At 40.4% G+C, this 25,025-nt stretch overlaps 1 protein-coding gene across 1 annotated transcript in view; it reads left to right on the top strand.

The window, feature by feature from the left end:
• The first annotated feature begins 792 nt into the window (after positions 1 to 792).
• The window catches only part of Lhfpl1 (LHFPL tetraspan subfamily member 1), a 47,581-nt gene continuing 23,348 nt past the window's right edge, over positions 793 to 25,025 (top strand). The window contains exons 1-3 of the mRNA XM_021188570.1: positions 793 to 951; positions 9,216 to 9,838; positions 22,266 to 22,364. Coding sequence (XP_021044229.1) covers positions 9,457 to 9,838; positions 22,266 to 22,364 — 481 coding nt within the window. The 5' untranslated portion in view covers positions 793 to 951; positions 9,216 to 9,456. The remainder of the gene's footprint in view (positions 952 to 9,215; positions 9,839 to 22,265; positions 22,365 to 25,025) is intronic.

Below are 25,025 nucleotides of genomic sequence, written 5' to 3'. Positions count from 1 at the left end.
CTTCTTCTTCTTTTTCTTCTTCTTCTTCTTCTTCTTCTTCTTCTTCTTCTTCTTCTTCTTCTTATTATTATTATTATTATTATTATTATTATTATTATTATTATTATTATTCCTGTTTGTATGAAGCCTATGTGAGTGTGAATATGGGCATGTATATGGCAGAGCATGTTTATGGGGTTAGGGGCACATCTTTCAAGAATCTGTTCTCTCCTTCTACCATAGGGTGTGAGGATCAAGCATGGGTCTTGAGGTTGTGTAGTATGCACTTTGATACATGGACATAAATCTCTTCAGTCCTCGGTTGTTTTCTTAAAGGTCAGGTTCTGTCAACCTAGAGTCATAAATTTCTCTACCAGAGGATTATTTTCCCAAAAACAATAGATAACAGTTTGAAGGAACATTCTATTCTTTCAGTCCACCACCACCCTCTGCCCCGGAGTGCCTAATACCTGTGGTAGAGATTATTTGGGTGTTTGGAGAAAAGTTAGGGAGAATCTCTGTTCCACAGCTGCCACTCAGCAGGTGAGAAAGAGCCATAGAGTTTCAGTTTAAGAATGTCTGCACACACACACACACAGAGAGAGAGAGAGAGAGAGAGAGAGAGAGAGAGAGAGAGAGAGAGAGAGAGAGAGAGAGACCTTGGCAGCTGGGATGTGGGTGGTGAAAGGGTGAGAGCCCAGTGCCCGCTGAGCTGGTTTCTGCTTCAAGTGCCTGCATGTCAGAGGGTGAGTTTGAAGCCTCCAGCGTAGTTGGAGTTAATTCCCATTACACTGGACTCCTCCCCTCTCTCCCAAAGGTAAAGAAAGCAAGGGTTTTCAGGCATCACTGCAAAGAGCAACTGGGAATCTCATCCCTGTCTGACAAGCTGTGAGAAGTTCTTATTTTCTCCCTCTCTTCTCAACTCTGAACCAGGCGAAAGGGAACAAGTCAATCAGCCTTCGTGGTTAGAAGGTAAATATGAAGCTTGGCCAAATGCAGCTGAAGCAGCTGGAAGAGGCCCCTGCTTTGCTCTCCCCTTGCTCAGCCCTTCTTGCCTGCTTCCTTTCTCAGGCTTCCTGTCCTTTCATGTCAAAGCGCAGAGAAGTTGGTTTTCTTCCCAAGGGCAGCCTGCTGTATTTTTACTTCCTCATAGTTGGTTGTTTGCATAGTCTTATGAGGGGATCAGTGCTGGATTCTTATTTCATATTGACAAGGTTTGAAGACCTAAGGGTTAAGAGCAAGCTGTGTTCCCCCAAGGGACTTGGTAACCTGAGGAGAGGAAGGCAGACTTTCTCTGGGAGTAGAGGGAGGATTTTGTTCTGACTTGTCTATCCAAGTTAAAAAAAAAAAAAAAAAAAAAACCGGATCCGATTTCCCGATGTGGTAGGGCAATGTCTTAGACTCGCTTAAATTGAAATTACAGGACTGAAACAAGAATCAGGTTAAACTGAAGTGCAGATGTTGAGGTCAGTAGGGCTGGAGTTAAATCTTGGCATTCATTTGGTAGTTGTGAGTTCCTACTAAGTGCCGCATGTGATTTACAAGGAAGCCGAAAGGTGTTAATTATTAATCCATGCTAAGAAAGAACACTTAGCCAAGTGGTTTTATATTTTGGTGGGAAAGAAAAATAGAAGCCCAGGAGCAGCAACTGTTAGAGGGGATTCTAGGAGACAGGATGGTGCGGGTGGGGGCTGATTTTCTTCTGAGTAACGTCAAGTTATCTCTATTATTCAACAATGCTGTCTTCTTTGCTAGCATGGAAAAGAATTGATACCAACCCTTTTGTTATGTAATATATACCATGAATGATACATTTTACTTGTGTTTCATGCTATTGTTTCCAGTTGAGATGAAATAGAAACCCAAAGGTTTGAAGTAATTCCCCTCCCCCCTATGCCCCATATTCACACCACTTTAAGGGGAAGATTTCAGTAGTCTGCATCACATTTGACTCCAAAATCTCACTCATTTCCACTAAATGAGTATTCCCTCTTCAGTCCTGAGTTTCCATCAGAAAAATTGCAAATTCTCATGAACTCAAGTTCAGTGAACCTGGGAGAGAGAGAGAGAGAGAGAGAGAGAGAGAGAGAGAGAGAGAGAGAGAGAATCACAATTTCTACTTTGAAAAAGCATCTAGAGTGATTTTGATGTAGGGGAGTCAGAGATCCTCATTCATAGACCTTTTTTTTTTCCTGTGCCATTCAGCATCCTAGCTATTTTGAACTGAGTGTGAAACTATTTCACCTGCCTTCTAGTTAACAGTGGTGGGATTTTATTCTGAGGACCTGGAATAGAAGGTTCTCTGCACAGCAATAGCATGGTGTAGTTATGAACCTAAAGGTGGTGGAAAATGCCTGCCTTTCCAATCATTCATTCCCTTGTCGCTAGGCTTTATCCTTATCTTGAAAGAGCAACTGAGGGGCAGCTTAGAATGGCCTGATGGTATGTGGGAGATTCCCTACACAAGCAAACCGCCATTGAAGATAGGGCACTGGGATTCTGTGCAGCTAAATTTCTCTCTGGTTGATAAAGCATAGACAGATAGGTGTTCAGGAAGTGGCATTTCAGGATCAGGGGAAGGTCATATGGAATTTAGGGAAGTCACCTGAGTTACTACATTTTCTTTTTTAAAAAAATCTATTTATTTTATGTATGTAAGTACACTATAGCTGTCTTCAGACACACCAGAGGAGGTCATCATATCCTGTTATAGATGGTTGTGAGACACCATATAGTTGCTGGGAATTGAACTCCGGACCTCTGGAAGAGCAAGCAGTTAGTGCTCTTAACTGCTGAGCCATCTCTCCAGCCCCACGTTCCTACATTTTCAACCTCAAACATTGGAGAAAGAGAATGGCCTAGTATTTAATGTAGAATTTTTGTTTGTTTCCTTTGTTTGTTTGTGAACTCTCCCCTCCTCTGCATAGCTAACTCTGTCATGTAGAGGTGACCCTCTAGGTTTTTGATTAAGTTGATTGAGTGTGCTGCAAAGGTTCAGGGGCAAGGTTGTATCAAAACAACTATCTCAAATGTCTACGTTTTTGATTGCTCAGGTGGTTCTCTGTATCCACTTACTCTCTTGCTTCCTGGATTGAGTCTCATATTTGCTTGTAATGATCTGTACCTTGGGATGATGAGATCCAGGTAAATAAACAAACTAACCCAACCCATCTGGTTTTGCAAGTCTTACTATGACCGACAAAAAAGAGAAGGGATGGGTGAGGTGGGAGGCCCAGGAGGCATTTTAGCAGTTTTGAAAACTGAGGTCAAAACCAAAATACCCATGAAAGGATATAGGTACAGAGACAAAATTTAGAGCTAAGATGAAAGGATGGACTATCCAGAGACTACCCCATCCGGGAATCCATCCCATCATCAGCCACCAAACCCAGATACTAATGCACATGCCAGCAAGATTCTGCTGAAGGGACCCTGATATAGCGGCCTCTTGTGAGGCTATGCCAGTGCTTGGCAAACACAGAAGTGGATGCTCACAGTCAGCTATTGGATGGAACACAGGGCCCCCAATGGACGAGCTAGAGAAAGTACCCAAGGAGTTGTAGGGGGCTGCAACCCTGTAGGTGCAACAACAATATGAACTAACCAGTACCCCCTGAGCTCAAGTCTCTAGCTGCATATGTAGCAGAAGATGGCCTAATCAGCCATCATTGGGAAGAGAGGCCCCTTGGTCTTATAAACTTTATATGTCCCAGCATAGGGGGAGGCCAGGGCCAAGTAGTGGGAGTGGGTGAGTAGGGGAGCAGGGGTGGGGGTGGGGTAGAGGGAACTTTCGGGATAGCATTTGAAATATAAATAAAGAAAATAATAATAAATAAATTTAAAAAAATAGTGAGGGGCTGGTGAGATGGCTCAGTGGGTAAGAGCACCCGACTGCTCTTCCGAAGGTCTGGTGTTCAAATCCCAGCAACCACATGGTGGCTCACAACCATCCATAACAAGATCTGACGCCCTCTTCTGGAGTTTCTGATGACAGCTACAGTGTACTTACATATAATAAATAAATAAATAAATAAATAAATAAATAAATAAATCTTAAAAAAAAATAGTGAGATGTTCTTAGAGTCACAAAGCTACTGGTAGATAATAAAGCCCATTGAGCGACATCATCTTGAGAGAGAATCAAGCACAGAAGCCCTTGGAGCAACTGTTATTGTAGAGGAGGAAATGCTTCAAAGAACATAAGAGGCAGAAGAGGTTGTAGAGAAATGATTCAGTTACGGTTTTTTTTTTCAAGGTTATGTTTATATGAGAAAGGTCTATAATGGGTAGACTGTCTATGTTTGTTACCCAGCCTGATACAAGAGAACTGTATCTACTAGACATATGTGTCTGTGCATCTTGCTCATTTCCTAAGAATATGTCCTCACTGAGGAAGAGGTACATGGAAAAACTGCTTGGAAGCTGAGGAAAGAGATCTGTTCATACTTCTTTACTTACACCAATACCAATGAACCTATTCCTTATATAAGCATGTTTGTAGCCATTTTTGCTACAGTACCTGCAGCTCAGAGATGCTTTGGTCTGAATCCTGTTGCCTTTGGGAACAGTTTTACTTCCTTCTAACTCAAAATGTGTACAATGGGCTCTAATGGGAATGGACAGATTGATGTCCTTCTATTAGGACTGGAGAAGCGATGAGTTAGGCAAAGGAGTCAGCTTACCTCTCCCACTGGACAAACTGTAAGCACAAAATGTTTCTAATTTAATTGATATTAATTGCCCACATCAGAGTAGGTATATGTGATAGCAAGAATCAAGAAAAAAAAATGGGCAATGGTTGGGAGAGAGAGAGAGGGAGAGAGAGAGAGAGAGAGAGAGAGAGAGAGAGAGAGAGAGAGAGAGAGAGATGCAGACAGGCACAGACAGAGAACTCCATTTGAGGAATGGAAAATATACTAATAAAAGAATACATCATAGCAAATTAAATGCTCTACCCATGAATGTTTGGGCAATGGAACACTATGGTATTGCCTGAATTTTTATAATGCAGTTTGTATGTAAGGGACAGAGAAATAGAAACAAAGTTGACAGGGCATTAGGATAAAATGAAGAATGGCATTGTTTTCGATAGTTATTGAAGTGAGAATAAAGTGACTTAACCAGGTTCTGGGAATGAACTTGCCCTTGGATTGCTTTAGGAGGCTGTCAGAAAGGGGATTAGTCTGGTGCAAGTGATGCAAGTAAAACTGGTTGCTAGGTTGTGCTTCCCTGCTCAGCCCCTGTGAACATGCACTCATATTCCACATGCCCTGCAGAGTCTCTGTCTAGCTGTGGGTAAGCTCAGCCCACTTTTATTAGTTTTCTAGATTTTAAAAAAAATAAGCAATGAAACTCCTGCCACCTAGTCATTGACCTCGTAAGTCAAGCACCCATGATTTAGAGAGAGACATAGACAAAAATATCTACATCTCATCTTTCCAATATTGAAAACATCACTCCAATATTTCCTGGTCAGTTTTAAGCTCATGTCATGGGAGTCATGGAGAGAGCCAATTAGGCAGTTATCTATGGCAGTGATTCTCAATTTGCTGCCCATTGATGATGTTGGCTTGCGATGACTCTGATTCTAAATAATGGTGACCATTTCAATCCAGGTAGTTTTAGATTTTCTGAATTTGTCACAGAAAATACCACATTTCAGAAAACCTCCAGTCCTGAGCAGCCTTTGCTGCTTACATCACTCTTTTTACATTTATTTTTATTATTATTTTTACTTATTAACTTTATATGCCACTCACTGCCTTCCTCTCAGTAACGCTCCCTCCCCCATAATGCTTCCCCTTTCCCCCTCCCCTTCTCTGAGCAGGTGCCCCCCCCCAGGTATTCTCCCACCCTGGTGTTTCATGTCTTTGCAAGGCTAGGCACTTCTTCTCTCAGTGAGGCCAGATAAGACAGCCCAGATAGAAGAACATATTCTATCTTCAGGTAACTGCTTTTGGGATAGCCCTGTTCCAGTAGTCCAGAACCCACATGAAGATCAAGCTGCATATCAGCTATATATGTGTGGGGAGGCCTTGGTCCAGCCCATGTATGATCTTTGGTTGGTGGTTCAGTCTCTGAGAGCCCCAAAAGTCCAGGTTAGTTGACTCTGTTTTTCTTCCTGTGGAGTTCCTATCCTCCTTGGGGCCAGCAATCCTTCCTCCTATTCTTCCATAAGAGTCCCCAAACTCCATCCACAGTTTGACAGTGGGTGTCTGCATCTGTGTGAGTGAGCTACTGGGTGGATCCTCTCAGAGGACAGCCATACTAGACTCCTGTCTGCAAGCATAACAGAGAACCATTAATAATAATGTCAGGGATTGGTGCTTGCCCGTGGGATGCGTCTCATTGTTGGTTCAGTTATTGGTTGGCCATCCCCTCAGTCTCTGCTTCATCCCCTGTGCTTACATTTCTTGGAGACAGGATAAATTTTGGGTTGAAAGTTTTGTGGGTGGTTTGGTGTCTGTATCACTCCACTGGGAGTCTTGCCTGGCTACAGGAGGCCTCATACCTCTCTTATGGAAATTCAGCTTTAAAGTACTTAATTTAAATTCTAAAAGACAGTGAGTTTTTCTTTAGCTAAACACATTTATATTAACATTTAGGCATTTTATTTCTTATACCTTGGCTTCAGAATTACACTTTTGAAATAAAATAAAGGTGGTAATGGTTGGTAGTGTTATACTTCATTTAACAGCCTTTTTTTTTCACAGATGAGGTCTGAATTGTATCAGAATCTTTCTCTCCCTATCTATTCTCATATATCTGAGAATGTGTCATACTGCATAGTCCAGGATGGCCTCGAACTTCCAACTTAACTCTCTTACTCTCTCCAGTCCTGTGAGTTTGTATGTGTACCAGTATGCTGGGCTTCCTCTCTTTCCTTCTATCATAGTCTGGAACTACTCACTGCTTGTATTCTCCTCCTTTGTCTCATATTCTCTGCCATTTGTCCTAGTTGTCATGCTAGAACTTTTCATCTTAAGATAATGATGTCGATGGGAGACATTAGTTCAGAGTGCAAATGCAGGGCCTAAAACAGCCTATGCTCTTGTTATACACTATATCTTGAGAAATGGGCATTCCTCTTAACTTCTCTGCTTTCCTTGAAATTCTTCTACCCAATCTGAAATACTTTTGAAAATGTGGATATGAAACCATGGAAGCTTTTAATTGTAGTAATACAGGGTGACATTATAAATATGGGGTGTGGAGGGTAATACTACCCAGGAAGAGAAGGTGGTAGTTAGGGGAGTGAGAAATGAGAACTCTTTTATTGACTCAATGTGCATCCTTGGGAAAGCCTTTTGGCTTACTGACCCCCCCTCCCCAGTTTGCTTATTTGTAAATGGATGGCTACTACTTTTCATACAAACCTAAGAAGATTTCTGAGCACCACACATGAAAGAATGGGTCCAGAAAATGTTGTGATGATGAGGCCAGTAGCTGTTTCCTAACTTTTGCATCTTCATTAGGAAAGAAGTCCATCCTGGGGCACTGACTGTGCTTTTCATATTCTTACAAACGCCAACCTAACAAGCAGATGCATTACCTCATTGTGGTAAAGCATACCCGACTTCTAACAGCAATTACTCAAACCAGTTCCATTCTTTCCCCCACTAGCCTTCAATCCCTCACCACATCTTTCTTTCATTCTCCCAACTCTCAGGCCAAAAATCCTCATCCCCGGGAGACCAGATCCTGGTAGTTTCTTTTCAAACCCTAACATTCCAAAGTAAGCACCTGCAATTTATGATCTCGACTCTCTTCCTGCACAAAAACACACAGCATAAAATACATATGTATCAAGAAGGGAATTGTGATGGAGTAAAAACAGAGCATAATCCTGGGAAAAAAATAACTAGATTCTGGTGTGTCTTATGTACCTCACTAGCTTTTACTCTTGGGTAAATAACTTCCTTCTCATACTCACATCTGAAAAATGATGGGGGAGGGTAAGCTAGCATTGAGTGGTCCCCACACTCTGGTCTAGTAATCATCAGATCAGGTTTCTGGTTCCGGTGTGTCTGGTTACTGTGACTGGAAAAAAATCACTTCCTGCTTTACTGAGCCAATCGTACCCATATGTAAAGCCAGAAGGCCAAATTAAGTGATTCATGAAAGTTTCTGCCAATCTGGGAGTTTGATGATCTTTTAAAAAGAAGTTCATTAAGCAAACATGAATGTAACACTACTCTGTGCCAAGCACTATTTGATGATGCTTATAAAATCACTTATAGCTAGATTCTGAGACTTCCCAATACAAGTGATGTTTGCTCCTGTTGCTCTCCAAAATTAGCATTATAGTGGTCTCATACAGGTAGTCTCTGACACTCCCTGTGATTTGGGTCCCTAATTTTCAATATCATTACTTATAACTCCAGGGAGTGGTAGTGAATCAGAGAGAATTTTATGAAACATTCCACCATCTGCTTGCTAGAGATAATTAACAGTGCTTTCATCAAGCTGCAGTGTGCTCTCTTGTTGCGTTAGTAGAGAAACTAGCTAGAAAGCAATGGTGGGTTAATGGATTGGAAAGGAAGTGGTTGATTTTTGACATAGGAAATCTGGGAAAGCCATTTGTGAACTGGACTGAGGATACTAGCACCGGAAAGCTAGTATTATGAATCTAAAATTACTTGTTCCAAGGAGGATCTGGAAAGGCCCATGTACATGCATATGTGTGTGTGTTGTGGTGTGTGTGTGTATGTGTGTGTGTGTTCCTCTCCAGAGAAAGACTTATTTTGAAATACTTCAGAAGATGAGAAGCTTTCTTTGCTGTCTCCAGTAAGGGATGTGAATGAATTTTTGGTAGTTAGTCTAGGTGTAAGTGCTACTGTGGTGTGAGTGCCTCTCGGTTCTTTTGTGGGAAGTAACCCAGTGATGGATATAGGAAAAAAAAGTAGGCAACCAGTTTCACTTTGGTATTTCTGCAAAAAGTACACACACGGTTGGTCACTCTAAGTCAAAAGGAGACATCTTAAACTGCCCTCTTGTGTCTTAAATAGGGTAAGGGGCAAGTCTATGACTTGTCTCACTCTTACTTTATGAAATAAACTGAGTCACAAAGTCATTGCTGGGTTCTTAGGGACTCTTGGGACAGCCTTACTTTCAGACTCCCTTCTCATGACCGGTTCCACATTATATGTCAAGCATTGTAAGCTAGCTAGTTGATTAGGTTCCATTTGGGTTGCCATAGCAGTCACTAATTCAATTCTGTGACTTTTCTACTGCAGCCTAGCGACTTAGAACTCTGAACTAGGCAGAAGGAAAGGATGATGGAAAGCAATATCTCACAAAGACCCAAATGACATTTGAGAGAATGATCTCCTCAAGAAGCAAGATCCATACAGCACACCCGTGAGTCCCAGGACCTGGCAACCTGATGAAAACAGGCCAGTGGAGCCGACACCATAACTTGATTTTTGCTGCTGTGAATGATCTCATCTCCCCATCCTTGCATAGAAACCTGAGACCATGAGGAGCAGCCTCACTATGGTAGGCACCTTCTGGGCCTTCCTGTCCCTAGTTACTGCTGTGGCCAGTTCTACCAGTTACTTCCTTCCTTACTGGCTGTTTGGATCACAGCTTGGAAAGCCAGTCTCTTTCAGCACATTCAGGAGATGCAACTACCCTGTGCGGGGAGATGGGCACAATCTGATCATGGTGGAAGAATGTGGGCGCTATGCCAGCTTTACCGCCATACCAAGCCTGGCATGGCAAATGTGCACGGTGGTGACAGGTGCTGGCTGTGCTCTGCTTCTTCTGGTGGCATTGGCTGCTGTCCTAGGATGCTGCATGGAAGAGCTCATCTCTAGAATGATGGGGCGTTGCATGGGAGCTGCACAGTTTGTAGGAGGTAAGACTGTCCCTGGGATGGAGGAGGATGTGGAAATTTGGGGTGATGGAAATTTGGGGTAATTTAGGAACTATGATATTATGGAAAAATACACTCTTAACTCTTTTTTGATGTTTGAGTCCAAGGCTATGAATAAGAATTTCCTTGGAATTCACTGAGAATTCACAGAAAAATGAGATAGCAGATAGAATTGGATTTGTCTCTATTTGTCACTTAGAGGATGTTCACATAATAATATTGTCTAAAATAGATGTTAATGTAGAAGAGAAATGAACAGTGATCAGTAGAGGTGGGTGATGAGATAAAGGAGCCCAGACAACAGACACGAAAATACAGTTGAGTGGGAAGAATACATTCTGGTTCTATAGTGCAGTATAGAGACTGGAGTCGATAGCATTTCATTATCTAATTATATAAACTCAATGAGAAGATCTTGAGTTCTTCTAGATATGTGTCAATTAACAATAAAATAATACCAAACAGAAAACATATTTCAATGCATAGTTCAGCTTAGTGCACAGTTACAGTCTTTGCAATATAACAGTTCTGAATGTAGCAAAATTAATAAAAATGACAAATATTCATTTTGCCTTCAAATAACATAATACTCTAGTATATTACTACTCCCACAAAAAGGTAAGGTCTATGAACTTTTCTCATTAGTAGTTATCTCAGAGGACAGTGACCAGATACACATACACACAGCTGCTAAAATACTGTTTATCCCCACCAATGAAATATACCTCTAATAATAAAATGCTATTTATTATCTAAACAGACAACACATGACTACTTTTTGGTCTACAGTCAAGGCTAGCCCCATCTGGTCGCCATTAAATAGGTTTATCCAGATTTTTGTGGCTCTGATCTACCCTATTTTGTGTTTTCCCTTATTTAGGCTCCGCTTAGTTTTAATGCAGTTGTCCTAGGATTCAGGTAGCGGGAGGGTTGCCTAAAAAAAGCAAAAGGCAAAACTGGACAGATTCCAGGAAGGCAATGAGATTAACTTAATTTCAACCAAGAATAAAAGGTAAGTTTAGATAGGCAAATGTATGTAAACATTTGCGCTATTTTGTATACTTCCATGGGACATTAGAAAAACTGCTGGTAAAACTCACTGCTGAAGTTTGTTGATACAAGTTTTGGACTCCTCATCCACTCCATTCATACCATTTCTATTAGCATCACAGTGTGGTAAGAAAGGCTAGGAGACTTGAATTTCACTTGTTTTATGACATGGACCTATGCCTGCCTGTGCAAATGATATGAATTTTTCTATGTTTCATTTCAGCTGAACATATTCCCTGGAAATATGATTCATATCTGCATTTTTGCTCTTCTCTCCAGTGACTGACTGCATTTAGCGGTTCTTGGAGTAAGATTGGAGTAATTGCATCAGTCCATCACTACAATCTTACTCCAAGAACAGCTAAATGCAGTCCTATATCCTCTTTCCCATAAAGGGCATTTGTTATGTCTAGAGAAACTATAGTTATTAAAATTCAGGAAAAGTGCCACTGAGAAACCCCTGGCTTTCTAGTTCCCTCTTTATTCAGATTTACTGCAAATCTTTCAGATTAGCTATTTTATTTGCACATATATCTTAATTTTTCTACTTTTTTTTTTTCAGATAAAGATTTCCTAGAGAAATTCTGGTAGATTTCTACAGTGGCAGAAACTAGTTAATTTCTCAAGGAGAGTTCCATGGGTATTACAAATCAGCTGTTGGCTCACTTTTTACCTATATTTGTGGGCAGACTGATGTTAACCCACCATGTCCTTGAGTGGGTTTCTTCAGAAAGTAAAACTTGACTGATAAGAGATGTGGTGTTTCCTATCTGCTGGGATAATGGCAACATATGAGACTTGGGTGGTATCATGACAGCATTTCTCTGTGTAGTCCTGACTGACTATCTGTGGAACACAGAACTGGATCTGTAGATCAGACTGGCCTCCAACTCTTGGAGACCTGCCTGCCTCTGTCTCTTGAGTGCTGGTATTAAAGGCATGCATCACCATGCCCCGCTATTTCTAGACTTTTTTATATCATTATGTCCGAGCACCCATCACTTCTATGTAACAACTTTGCTTCACTTGGATTTCTGAGAGCATCCAGATGAAAGTTAGGAGGCTGCAAGGGGCAGAAAGGAGGACAGTAGCAACAGCATCTATAAAACTGCAGTATTAGCAACTTCTCCTCTAAGCCCCCTCCCTCTTTGGAGTCCATTTGAGGCTTTTATATTTTATATTTAAGAATCTCTGTATAAAACATCTTTGCTGATCTCATCCAAAAGATCTAGAAATTTGAAGGAAAATGTTGAGGCAAGATGTAAAATGATAATGGAGATTTTGACATTTCCAAGCTGTCTGGAAGAAAACTTTAGCTAAGTGACAGATACTGTTTGAAAAGAAGTCAAAAGTGAAGCACATTTGGGCCTCAAATGATTCTGCCAACCTATGTTCCCTAAGACCCTTGTTCATAGGAATATAGTTACCACGTTTACATCTAGGTGAGTGTCTTTAAAATCAAGAGTGAAGTGGCATTTTCAGTAGTCTTAGAAAGTGCAAACGATGTTAGATGAAATGTAAAAAGCTTGTACATGGCTAAGAAAACAATCAGTGGAGAGATCAGAAAGCCTACAGTAAGAGAAAAAAATCCTTTGTCAGCTGTACTTCAGACAAGGAGGTAATATTTAGACTATACAAAGACCTGAAAAAAGAAACACACATACATACACACAGATAATCTGTCAGTCAATAAGAAAGGACCAGGCAGTTCTCAAAAGAAGAAACACAAATGGCCAATGAATATTTTAAAGTGGTCAACATCCTTTGCAATCAGTTAATGCAAATTCAAATTGATTTGGGAGTCCATCTCTCCCATTGACAAAGGCTATCATCAAAAAATACAACAATAAATTGATGAGAATGTAGGAAGAGAAGATCTCTCATCCACTCCTAGCAGGAGGATAGACTGCTGAAACTACTATGGAAATAAGCTTAGAGGTTTGTTTTTTTTTTTCAAAATCTAATAATAAAAAAATACCATATGAACTAGCTATACTAGTATTGAGCATACACCTACAAGACTATAGTTCTACTTCAGAGACAAATGTACATCCTTGTTTGTTGCTGGACTTTCTTCATGATAGTAAGAAAATAAGATCATTTATATTCCTATCAACAGATGAATTGGTCATGAAAATACCAGTATGTACACACAACAAAATTTTCTCAACTGTACTGAAAAATGAAATACTGAAAATTTGGGAAAAATAAATGGATTATTAATTTACATTAAGTGAGATAGCCCAAATTCAGAAATACAAATGCTGCAAGTTCTCTCAGGTGCAGATTCTAGCTTTTAATGTACATATATATTCACATGCATGGGTAAGCACACACACACACACACACACACACATACACACACACACACAGATGTAGATCACAAAATGAAAAAAAAAGATGACAAGAAGAAAAAGAAGAGATGAAGAGATGAAGTGGGAAAGAGGTGCTGAAAGAGGGAAGGAGGGAAGGCTAGTGAACACATGTGACCTGGAGGTGAAAAGCCTATCAGAGGTGGAAGGGTACAAGGTTGGGGTGCAATACAAGAGAAGAATAGCATCAAAGACCAACATGAATTATATTTGAAGACACGGTAATGAAACAGAATAGTTTGGATGCTAGTTTAAGGAGAAAAAGAGTAAGGATATGTTGTCAGGATTATCTTCAGACAGAGAACTGATACTGCAATAGACTGCTAGACTTCTGCAGTTTCCCTGTTTGTAATTAGCCAGAATGCACTCATCTCATCCAAACCTACTTTATGGAGACTGGTAACTGTTAAGGTTGTATTCCATGGGAAAGAATGGTGAGGAATACTTTGGATTACCAGATTTTCCAGGATTCACTTTGCATTTGCCCACTGCTGTCTCTTCAGAGCATTTGAGTCAGACCCTGAGAGAAAAAGGCCTCATCAGTGGCAGAAAAGCAACCATGGGCAGTATTTGTAGCTCCATGGATAGTAGACAGACTGACATACAAATAGATAGATAGACAGACAGACAGACAGACAGACAGACAGACAGATAGATAGATAGATAGGAAGGTAAAGAGCTGTGGGGTTCGATTTGTGCTTCTCGTGCAGCCAGGGGAAATTGATTTTGTTCTCTAAGCTTGACTGCTTCTCGGCAGCTAGTGCATTAACCGAAATACATCAGGGGAGGAGCCAATTTGTTTCAGGTCTGGATTATCTCTGCCAGACCCCAAACCACTGAAGAGATGGAAGATCCATTAAGAAATCCCTCCTCCCCCTGCCTGACTCTTGTTCCATGGTCTGGCAGCTGCCCACAGAGATGAGTGGTGGGAAGTGGGAGAGACAGGAAGAAATAAAGAGCTGCTGGCCTGACTCATACTCAGCAAGGTGACCTGATGGGGCCCTTGGGTCCCATTTGCTCCACCTGCAACTGATCCCATTGGCTAGGCTAGGGTCCAGAGGGTCTTCCACTGGGGCCTCTGTGCCCTGTTCCAACCAGTGAAGGAAACATCTGGCCAGGAGATTATTTCAACACTGGGAATGCTGAGGTTTTCAACCAGCTGGCTCTCAGTCCCCAAGAAAATGATCATTATTCCCATTCCCCCGTGTGTATACATGCAAGATGTTTGTGAATTATCTTTTCTCTTCAGTGAGAACTAAACAAAGAGGGAAAAGGTGAGAAGTAAATGTAAGGGACTTCTTGGCAGGAAAAAAAGTGTAAGATGTTGGATCAAGTTACTCAAGGAAAGCCAAGAATCTTTCTAGAACAGAAAATGTATTGGAATCACCTGGAATACTGAGAAGAACATGAACTCTCCAAGTCTCCAGTTTATTTTTCCATTTTGATATACACAGCAACAGGTGGAAAGCTGTGTGTTTTTAAAAAAAATATTCCCAGTGGCTCTGATGTGGAGTCTTTCCAAAACCCAAAAGCAACCGATTGCCCTGGACACATACTTTTAGTTAAAGGCATAGAATTTACCACATTAAAACAGTCACCAGTGCATATCTATGTGTAAGGTCACAACATTATGTGCTCTGAGCTGTATCAGTGTTGGCATTGAAGGCAGATAACTGAGAAATTGATCTCAGGAATTATATCGTCTCTGAAAACCATTATTTTTCAATACATGTGTACAGTGTTCAGTGACCCAATTAGGGCAATGAATACTTCCATCATTTAAATATTTCATCAGTTACTTTGGATGAAAATGATTCATACCCACTACCTTACTTATTTTGAAACAAAACATATAGGTAATACATTTATTTTTAACTTACTGTCACAGTAGCATAAAAAGGGCATCAGAATCTATTCTGTCTAACTGTGATTCTACAAATTTGTTCCACACTAATTAAGGAAATCAGTAACCTTTCTTGAAATTATAAATATCCTTTGATGTTTCACCAGATTTCATGCCATTTATTCGTCCTATGCTGAGAATGTATTTTAAAAGTTGTCTTCTGTTTGTTAAATAATACTCAAGGATATTTGCCTACCAGTCAGTAGTCATGAGAAAACTGAAGTTTAGATCCTTAAAGTACCTTTTACACTCTATTATTTTGTTCGACCCCCCCCCCCAACTTGAAAAACTTGGTTCACTTCTCTCCCTTCCACCATGTGAGTACTGGGCATTGAACTCAGGTTGGCAGGCTTAGCTTCAAGTGCCTTACCTGTTGCACCATCTTGAGTCCACAAATGTTTTCTTCCATTTTCCTTGTTTCCCTTTTTAGAAAGAAAGGGTTGATTTGCAGAGCAGATTGTGCATCACACACATACGAAATACCTATGGTGTTTGTTGATGCACATAGATCCGTGATCACTTTGGCTATGGCCAGGGCCCTGGTGATCTACTTTACACATACCCTCTCAGGATGGTTCAGTTTTAAGCATATACTACAACATGTCTCAAACATGTGCAATCCAGAACTACAGTAGTACCGATGATACTGAAGCATTCTGCGTACTGAAATCTCATTCTCCGGTTTCCACTGTAAAAGCTTTAAGCATGATTTCAGTACAACCTAAAAGTGTTTAAGGAAATTGTCTCCCTTTTGTTCATTGAATTGTTTCTTTCTCTATTTCTGCCTGAAGGTATTTACTCATTGCTCAAAGGCCAGATCCAATTCAATGTCTCCATGTGAAGACTCATTGAAATTTCACCATCTCTAGCTGATATAAGCTATTCTATAGCATTGACAGGGAATATCAGGGCAAATGAATGGGGGAGGAGAACTAGAAGGAATATATATATATATATTTGTAGAATCATGTTTCCTAGAGTTATGCTTGCTTGAGGTTGTTGTGAGAGAAATAAACTGAACACATTAATAACTTTGAGTACCAACTTTGCTTTTGTTCACAGTAGTCCACTCACTGGGCTCAGTGGAGCACGCACGTAGTCCCAGTCATTTGGGAGGCTAAGACAGGAGGATTGTTTGAGTGCTGGAGTTCTGGACTGGAGTGTGCTATGCTGATCTGGTGTCTGCTCCAAGTTCAGCCTCAATATGGTGACTTTCCAGGAGTGGGAGATCAGCAGGTTGCCTAAGGAGGGGTGATCCACCCCAGGTTGGAATCAGAGAAGGTCAGAGTTGTCCACTCAAGCCCCATAACCATCTTGATTGGAAAGGCAGGGAACTTGATGATAGTGGTGGAACTTGTAATAATGTGGCTGTTCACTTACAAATGGGGAAGAAGAATGAAGCAGTTTTGTAAAGTTCAGTGGAATGGCTAATAATTTTCAGAAATAAGCACCAGACTCCGACCTATTGGAGGATATGTACTAGAAGGAAGGTTTTATTGGGTCACGGGAAATAGTTATTCTGGGTGACTAGGGAATCTGGGGCAGAAGTATAATGTACTTGGTGGGTTTCATGTTGGTTTAGATTTCCCACCTAAGAGGGTTTGCTTTGATGATTCTGTTGCTGTAATGCCTGAAACTGATCAATACAGGTCTCTGTGTGGTCAGTGAAGGGAATTCTAATTACGGTAATACATTTGAACTATTTTGCATTAGCAGCTATGTTAGAAGGGGAACAGGACATGAGATGGTGAGATGGTGGTCCATTGGACATTATTTATCTAGAAGGAGAGAGGAGTGATATTCATACCCTCCAAAAGTCTTTTCTATTTTTGCAGCAAATTAGACTAAGTTGGAAGAGACTACTACCACCACGACTATTTCTTCTCCTTCTTCACCTTCTCCTCCCTTTCCCCTTCTTCTCCTTCCCCTACTTCTCCTCCTCCCTTCTTGCTTCTCCCTTCTTTTCCTACTCTTCCTTGTCTTCCTCATCGTCCTTGTCTTCCTTTGTCTAGATAGTTTCTTAGTATGTATTTCATACTGGTCTGAAAATTGCTATGTAGAGCAGGGTAGCCTCAAACTCACAGAGGTCCACCTACCTTTTCCTATTGAGTGCTGCGATTAAATATGGCCACCACTATACCAGTACAGGCAGAAATCTCATGGTTCGAAAGAAACTAAAAGTAGGAATTAGCAAGAACAAGCTGTAGTAATACAAATCAGAATGACAGCTTACATGTGGAAGGCCTAGGAATTGAAACTAGGTTTTTGTTCCCCCTGTTACCAGGTCACCTGCTTTTACAGCTATAATTGTTTTTTTTCTTTGTTTTGTTTTATCTTTGTTTGTTTGTTTTTGTTTTTGTTTTTGTTTTTCATTAGTGCTGCTACCAGAAACAGGTACATCTAAATCACAGGGAGTTTTAAGAATACATATTCTTGAGTTGGAGAGATGGCTCAGTGGTTAAGCATACTGACTGCTCTTCCGAAGGTCCTGAGTTCAAATTCCAGCAACCATATGGTGGCTCACAACCATCCGTAGTGAGATCTGACATTGTCTTTTGGAGTGTCTGGAGACAGCTACATGTGTCCTTACATACAATAAATAAATAAATCTTTAAAAAAATGAATATTCTTGGACTATAACTAAATACCTAGTGACAAACCCAAGACTCTGCTTATCTTTCTGCTAATAACTATAAAGTTATTTTATATAAAATAGCATGAGAATTACAGCTTTTACTATGATAATTTTCATACACATCCCTATCCCATCTCTCCTCTATTCTATTTAGACCCTTCCTTTCCCACATAGCTAGCTGTCAATCTACATTTTGTCCTGTGTATAAACTTTAAAAATTTGGTATCTTAGATGAAGGAAAAAATGTGGCATTTGTCTTTCTGAATCTGGATTATTTGGTTTTTCCTAATGATATCTTCTTCATGGCTGAATAAAATCCTATTGTGTATATATATGCTAAGTTTTCATTGTCCATTCATCTGTTGATAAGCATCTGGACTGGTTCCATAGCTTGGCTACTGTAAATAGTGCTGCAGCTAACCAGGGGTGCACGTATGTCTGTGATGTGCTGACTTAGAGTCCTTCAAATGTATAGCCAAATGCATGTTTTTTTTTTAGCTTAGTTTTAACTTTTCTTTTAAATAATTATGTTAAAATAGATGCACTATATATTTTGATCATATACTTCCCCTTCTCAACTCCCCCTAGATTCTTCCCAACTCCCTACCCACTCAACTTCATATTTTCTTTCTCTCTCAAATAATCGTGCAAAGCCAAAAAATCACCACACACATATCAAAATGAACAAAAATGAACAAGACAAAAATATCAAATGTACAATTTTAATCAGTTGTCACTCTCTTATAAAGTTGCAGGTTCCAGCACTAGCAAATGGCTTCCCTGTTGCTAGTTATAATCCCAAATAGACAAAGACAACTGTTGGGGGTCAATCTAATTAAGGAAGAATTGTCGTGGGATTTCATTTTCCTTTTAAATGCATCTTCCCAAGACAAATTTTTCTAGCTATGATAAAATGTATTGAGACTAAGAGTCAGTCACAAGTCAAATATGTGCATGAAATGTGTTTGCATTCTATTGTACTTAGCATCTAAATGACACTACAATGGGTATTGAGGCAGTACCCATGTTTGTGGATGTGTGTTGGGGCAGGACCCATGCATCACAAGGACACCTGTCTTGTCGCTAAGTACCTCTGAAAAATTGCAAGGTAATGCCTTCAATTTGGCAGAATTTTAGTGGAATAATGGTCAACTTCATAGCTTTTCAGCTGTTATGACAAAAAAGTGAGGAAGTAATTAGTAGAGGAATATGGTTAGAATTTGGGAGAGGAGCTATAGGAAAAGGCAGTTGTTTAACAATAACAAATCTTAGCTGAGTACTTGAAATACATGCCACTTGATAGGTATTAATCTCATTGGCCATTGGCGTGTCTGCCTAGGACATAGTATTGTTATGCTTTCCATTATAAAATGGAGGTAACTGAGACAGCGAGTAGCTTGTCGAAAGTCAGGTGGGCTTTAACTGAGTTCTTGGCAGATTCCAGAACATGTTCTCCTAAGCCATGTTATTCTGTCCAGATCTCATGCATTCAAATTTCCTAACCATGGTAGAGCTTTTCTTCCTAAAAGGCAGTCATTCTTGAAAAATGAATTCTAGAAAAATAGAGCCTGTAAGGGCTTACTTTTATTTTTAATTAGAAACTTCTTGCCAATAACTAGCTATATAAACTTGTGAATGCAGACATAATATCTAAAGGTCTTCTTCTATGCAGGATTTTATGACAGAAGAGGTGACAGGGTAGACAGTGAGGAGGGAAATGATGTGAGTATAGTACTTATATATGAAATTCTTAAAATAAAAAGAAATCCAAAATAAATTAAAAAATAAACACAGTGTCTTAGAAAAGATGCCATAAATATACCAGCTATCCAGAATCATCTCACAACCTGGCTAAGAAAGTTCCTTCAGAAGGCTAGCTACTTTTAGAGAGAATGAAAAAAGTCAGTTTGTCTTTCTTCATCTACCTGTCTTCCTTCCTTGCTTCCTTGCTTCCTTGCTTCCTTGCTTCCTTGCTTCCTTGCTTCCTTGCTTCCTTGCTTCCTTGCTTCCTTGCTTCCTTCCTTCCTTCCTTCCTTCCTTCCTTCCTTCCTTCCTTCCTTCCTTCCTTTCTTTCTTTCTATCTCCATCTCTCATTTTTTTTCTTTGAGATAGGACCATATTCTATTGCTAAAGCTGTCCTGGAACTTCCTATGTAGCCCAAGCTACATAGCCACTCTGATTTCCCTGCCTCAGACTCTAAACGCTATTAGCAAGAGCCACCACACCCAGCTTCTCAGTCTTTAGTAACTATTCCTATTGCAACAGGAAAGGACTCAATTTTCCTTTTCACGTTTGTCTTTATCCATGGTGTGTACTCTGAACTATCTCATATTACAGCATTTCAGTTTATCTAGGGTGAAAAGGAAGGGTATTGTTCTATTGCCCCTGGATAAATTCCAAAGTCTGGTCTCAGAGTGACCAGTTTCATTTCCTGGAAGTCTATAAGACAGATAAGAATGTCTTCTAATTTTAAGTTTTCCATTGAAAGGGGGAGGGTTAAATTTTAATGAGACCTTTCCTTAGTCTCCAAAGTTCTCACTGTCAGGAAAGTTCTTCTTTCCATTTTTAAACCCTTTTTGCTATATGTTAAGATCCTTAATTTCTCTTATAGCATCACTGGGGACAGAGAAAAGCTGATTGCCATATGCCAGACAAACAGTTGTTCAATTAAAGATCCTCATCGGCAAATTGTGCCATTTGGACTTCCTAGGATGTCTATGATGAAGAATGAGAAGTGAAGGTGACATGAAGCCAGAATTCTGTGAGTGGCCTTTGTGTCACTGTCCAGCTCAATCCAGGATTCAGGAACTTACAAATTTGACATTTAGTCACCACTACTCACACATCTGCTTCCGTGTTCTGGTGTCCATCACTTCCTGCCAGCACATACTTTCAGGTAGTCTTGAAAACAGGAAATGTGAAATCGGGACCAGAAACCTACCTAGAAGTGGCACCAATTGCTTTGCCTAACTTACCCAGATTGGGATCACAAATTATGACTTTAGCTTCATAGAAACTTGATTCCCTTACCTTTTTTTTTTTTTTAATCCCATGTCTGTGCTATCTGCTAATTATGTTAGGAGTTCTATGTTTTGATTTGTTTTCTCCTGCCTGTTTGTCTTTTCTTCATATTTTAGGCAGGATCTCCCTAAATTGTTGGGCTAATCTCTTGAACATGCCATGCAACCCAGCATGAAGCATTATTCTCCTGCCTTGGGTTCCAAAGGATCTAGATTACCACCATGCACCAGCAGACATTGTATTTTTCTTAATTAAAATTTTCAGAAGTCAAAATCTAGTCCTAATTTTCTTGAGGTCTGACTGCAACAGCACCCGGAACTGGCCAGCCAATGAAGTTGGTTGCATTTCGCGTCATGTGGAAGTATTTGTTCCAAATTACAGAAGCTAAAGGCCTGGCAGGTCATGGGTTATAAAATGTGAGTCAGGTGCTCCTAGAATGGAATTGTGGCAGGTAAACCCAGACTTATAACTGTGGCTTTTAGAATAAGATTGTAATTAAAATTCCATAGACTTTCCCTATAATGACCAAAAAGCCAATGGGAGATCATCAAATGGGTTTGTATTAATTCCTTTTTATTCTGTGAAAAAATAGCCTACAAGAGCTTAAGAAGGTTCATTTCTGCTCACAATGAGAAGCTGTGGCACTGAGAACTCCCCTCCAAGTGGTGGTTGGAGTGTGAGGTCACATTGCATGCTCTCTTAGGAAGCAGAGAGATATGAATGCTCCTGTTCGTTCTCTCTCCTCTTTACTTGATCCAGTAGGCTGATGCATAGAAATGCTGTGATCTACATCCATGGTCTCTCTTCCCATCTCAGTTCCCTCTCTGGAAAGGGCCACATAGATATATGCCCAGACATGTACCTTTTAGGTGACTCTCAATCCTACCAAATTGACAGTCAAAGTTAATCATTGCAGGGACATAGATGTCAAAGGAGGGAAAGAGGCTTGGATTTTGGTTGAAATAATATTTTGAAAAGAGAGAGAGTATTGGGTCCTGTTTACCACATGAAACCTCCTCAACACGGATGCAGTTTGTAGCTCTGTTCAATAGCTTCACAGAGTTCACAGAGAGTTTGCTAAAAGGTCTCATGGTTAAACCCTGTGTGAAAACAAAGAAAAAATGGTTATAAGAATAAAATGAAACTTAGTTTCCTATACTATTCTGTCTTTGAGTTTCTCTCTCTCTCTCTCTCTCTCTCTCTCTCTCTCTCTCTCTCTCTCTCTCTCTATCACTCCACTACCTATGGTATGATGCAGGAATCCTGTTGAATTGACAGTATGATAGAAATCAAGCATTTTAGAGAAAAATGTTAAGTGTCAGGCCTTCTTTGGGAAGGCAGAATTAATGTGAAGCAGCCCAGGGCAGATGTCAGGATGACAGGAAAACTGTTCTACTTTTCTACATGTGCCTGTGCTTTTCTTTCCAGGGCTGCTGATAAGTTCAGGCTGTGCATTATATCCTTTAGGATGGAACAGCCCGGAGGTAATGCAAACATGCGGGAATGTCTCCAATCAATTTCAGTTAGGTAAGGTGGGATGGCCAGAATGGCAGTGATGGTTTATGGGAAAAATGGCTTCAAACATTTACTTCTTGTGGAGTCCTCTGTGACTAATGACACTTGTCTGCATTTGTCATGCTGTCAGCTTGTAGGAGGTAGTATGTTCGCCTGAGTTCTTTTGCTTTTTTAAACTTGTAGGGGATGGCTTTAAAATTCCCCTTTGTTAATTCTCTTTCTATGTAATTTACACATTTTTATCCAGGCTCTTTTGGCCAGTGTAGATGAAGCAACTATAGAGTAATTTGAAGTATGTGGCACGCAGACAAATTTTTGGTATGTGTTATTTTCTATCACTTACCTGAGGAGAAATATAAAAGAATGGGACAGAAAAAGAGAGATTCATTCTCAGAATTCATATTTCATTGCTTTCCTTGTGTATCGGTTAGAAGAGAGTAAATGCAATGTTTATAATAATTAAGATGAATTATATCACAACCAGTGAGGATAGCAGAGAAGAAATGGGTAAAGGAGCACCTTCTGGAGAAGAGACATACATACAAAGACACATATCATAAATTTATCCCGAGTCCAGGTTAGTTGACTCTGTTGGTCTTCCTGTGGAATTCCTATTCTCTTTGGGGCTAGCAATCCTTCTTCCTATTCTTACATAAGAGTCCCAAAGCTCCATCTGCTGTTTAGCTGTGGGTGTCTGCATTTGTCTGAGTCAGCTTCTGGGTGGAGCCTCTCAGAGGACAGTCATGCTAGGCTCCTGTCTGCAAGCATAATAGAGAACCATTAATAGTGTCAGGGATTGGTGCTTGCCCATGGGATGAGTATCAAGTTTGGCTGGTTATTGGTTGGCCATTGCCTCAGTCTCTGCTCCATTCGCTTGGCCTGCATTTCTTGGAGACAGGATAAGTTTTGGGTTGAAAATTTTGTGGTTGGCTTGGTGTCTCTATCGCTCCACTGGGAGTCCTAGAGCCAGACAGATTTTGAAAGCTCACTGGACAATATTCTTAACTAATGGATGAGCTCCAGATTCACAGACAGAACACTATCTCAACAAAAGTAATACGAAGAATGATTGAGGAAGACAGTCCAACCTCTGAGCACAGCCCCCATACACACAAACTTCAAAGTTCATTCACTACCATACATTTATATATCAGTTTCCTTTGTAGTACATAATGTATAATCATTTGTTCATATTTGCCCATCTGTTTTCCTTACTAGGATGGATGTGCTATGATCAAAAAGACTCTGGATACAAACACACATACACACACACAAACACACACACATACACACACACACACACACACACACACACACTCCACACACACACAAATGATGCTTTTTGCATGATACTTTACACTGGAAAAAACCTGCTCTTATCTCTTCAAGCTAAAGACAAGGAATCAGAGGCCAAAAATACCTGATCACACAGTGTGAGTTTCCTGACCTAATACCCTTGTGTTTTCAAGAGAGGATTCAGAGGTTTTGCATCATTTCTTGAAGGAACAGGGACTATCATTGTGCCAAATTATAGTGTTGTCACTGCTGTGACAAGGAGGACAGTTTCTTTTTTTCTTTTTCCTTTTCTTTTTTTTTTAATTAGATATTTTCTTCATTACATTTCAAATGCTATCCTCAAAGTCCCCTATACACTCCCCCTGCCCTGCTCTGCAACCCATCCACTCCCGCTTCCTGGCCCTGGCATTCCCCTGTACCGGGGCATATAATCTTTGCAAGACCAAGGGCCTCTTGGTCTTGCAAAGACCAATACCCTCCCAATGATGGCTGACTAGGCTATCTTCTGCTACATATGCAGCTACAGACATGAGCTCTGGGGGTATTGGTTAGTTCATATTGTTGTTCCTCCTATAGGGTTGCAGACCCCTTCAGCTCCTTGGGTACTTTCTCTAGCTCAGGAGGACAGTTTCTATAAGTGATAATAGTAGAGGAGATTCTTACGTCAATTGGGAAAATATTAGGAAGACCTCCCTAACAATCTGTGATTTTTAGAAGAAACCTGAGTGATTGGTAGAATTAACCAGGGAAAATTCAGGAAAAAGAGTTCTACACACAGAGACAGGACAATATTCTATAAATTGGAAATAACTTAGATATTGGAGAACTGGAAGATCAGAGTTGCCCACTCGAGCTGAATGAGTGACAAGAAATATAATAGATGACCAAACGGTTGTGAGTGGCAATCCAACTTCATAGAGTTTTGTGTTTTATCTTACCTGAAATGGGAAGCCATTGCACGATTTTATGAAGGACAGAGATGAGATGTGATTTACGCTCTCAAAAGGTTCTTCTGATGGAGTTACAGAGAATCATTTTGAAAGTAATGGCAAGAGTGGAAGAGTCAGATAGCAGGATAGTCTTAGACTAGGCAGAAAGAAAAAAGCCTAGGCACTGGCTACCTGAATAAAGTAGACTGATTACAAATATCCCCTTATCAACACCATTTGACATGTCAACATGGGTGGGGAAATTTCACAATGCCCCACCCCTAGATGAAGGGGTAAAGGCAATTAATGGCTGCCTAGAGAGGGAGAGTCCATCTTTTTTGGGGGGGGGGGTTGAGCCCTCAGTAGGTTGTCCATTCCCATGTGGTCAGTTCCCAATACACACACACACACACACACACACACACACACACACACACACACACACACA

The sequence above is a fragment of the Mus pahari genome, chromosome X (genome assembly GCF_900095145.1).
Source record: "Mus pahari chromosome X, PAHARI_EIJ_v1.1, whole genome shotgun sequence".
Classification (NCBI taxonomy): domain Eukaryota; kingdom Metazoa; phylum Chordata; class Mammalia; order Rodentia; family Muridae; genus Mus; species Mus pahari.
The sequence above is the reverse complement of the archived record's forward strand: the minus strand, read 5'-3'. Positions and strand labels throughout refer to the sequence as shown.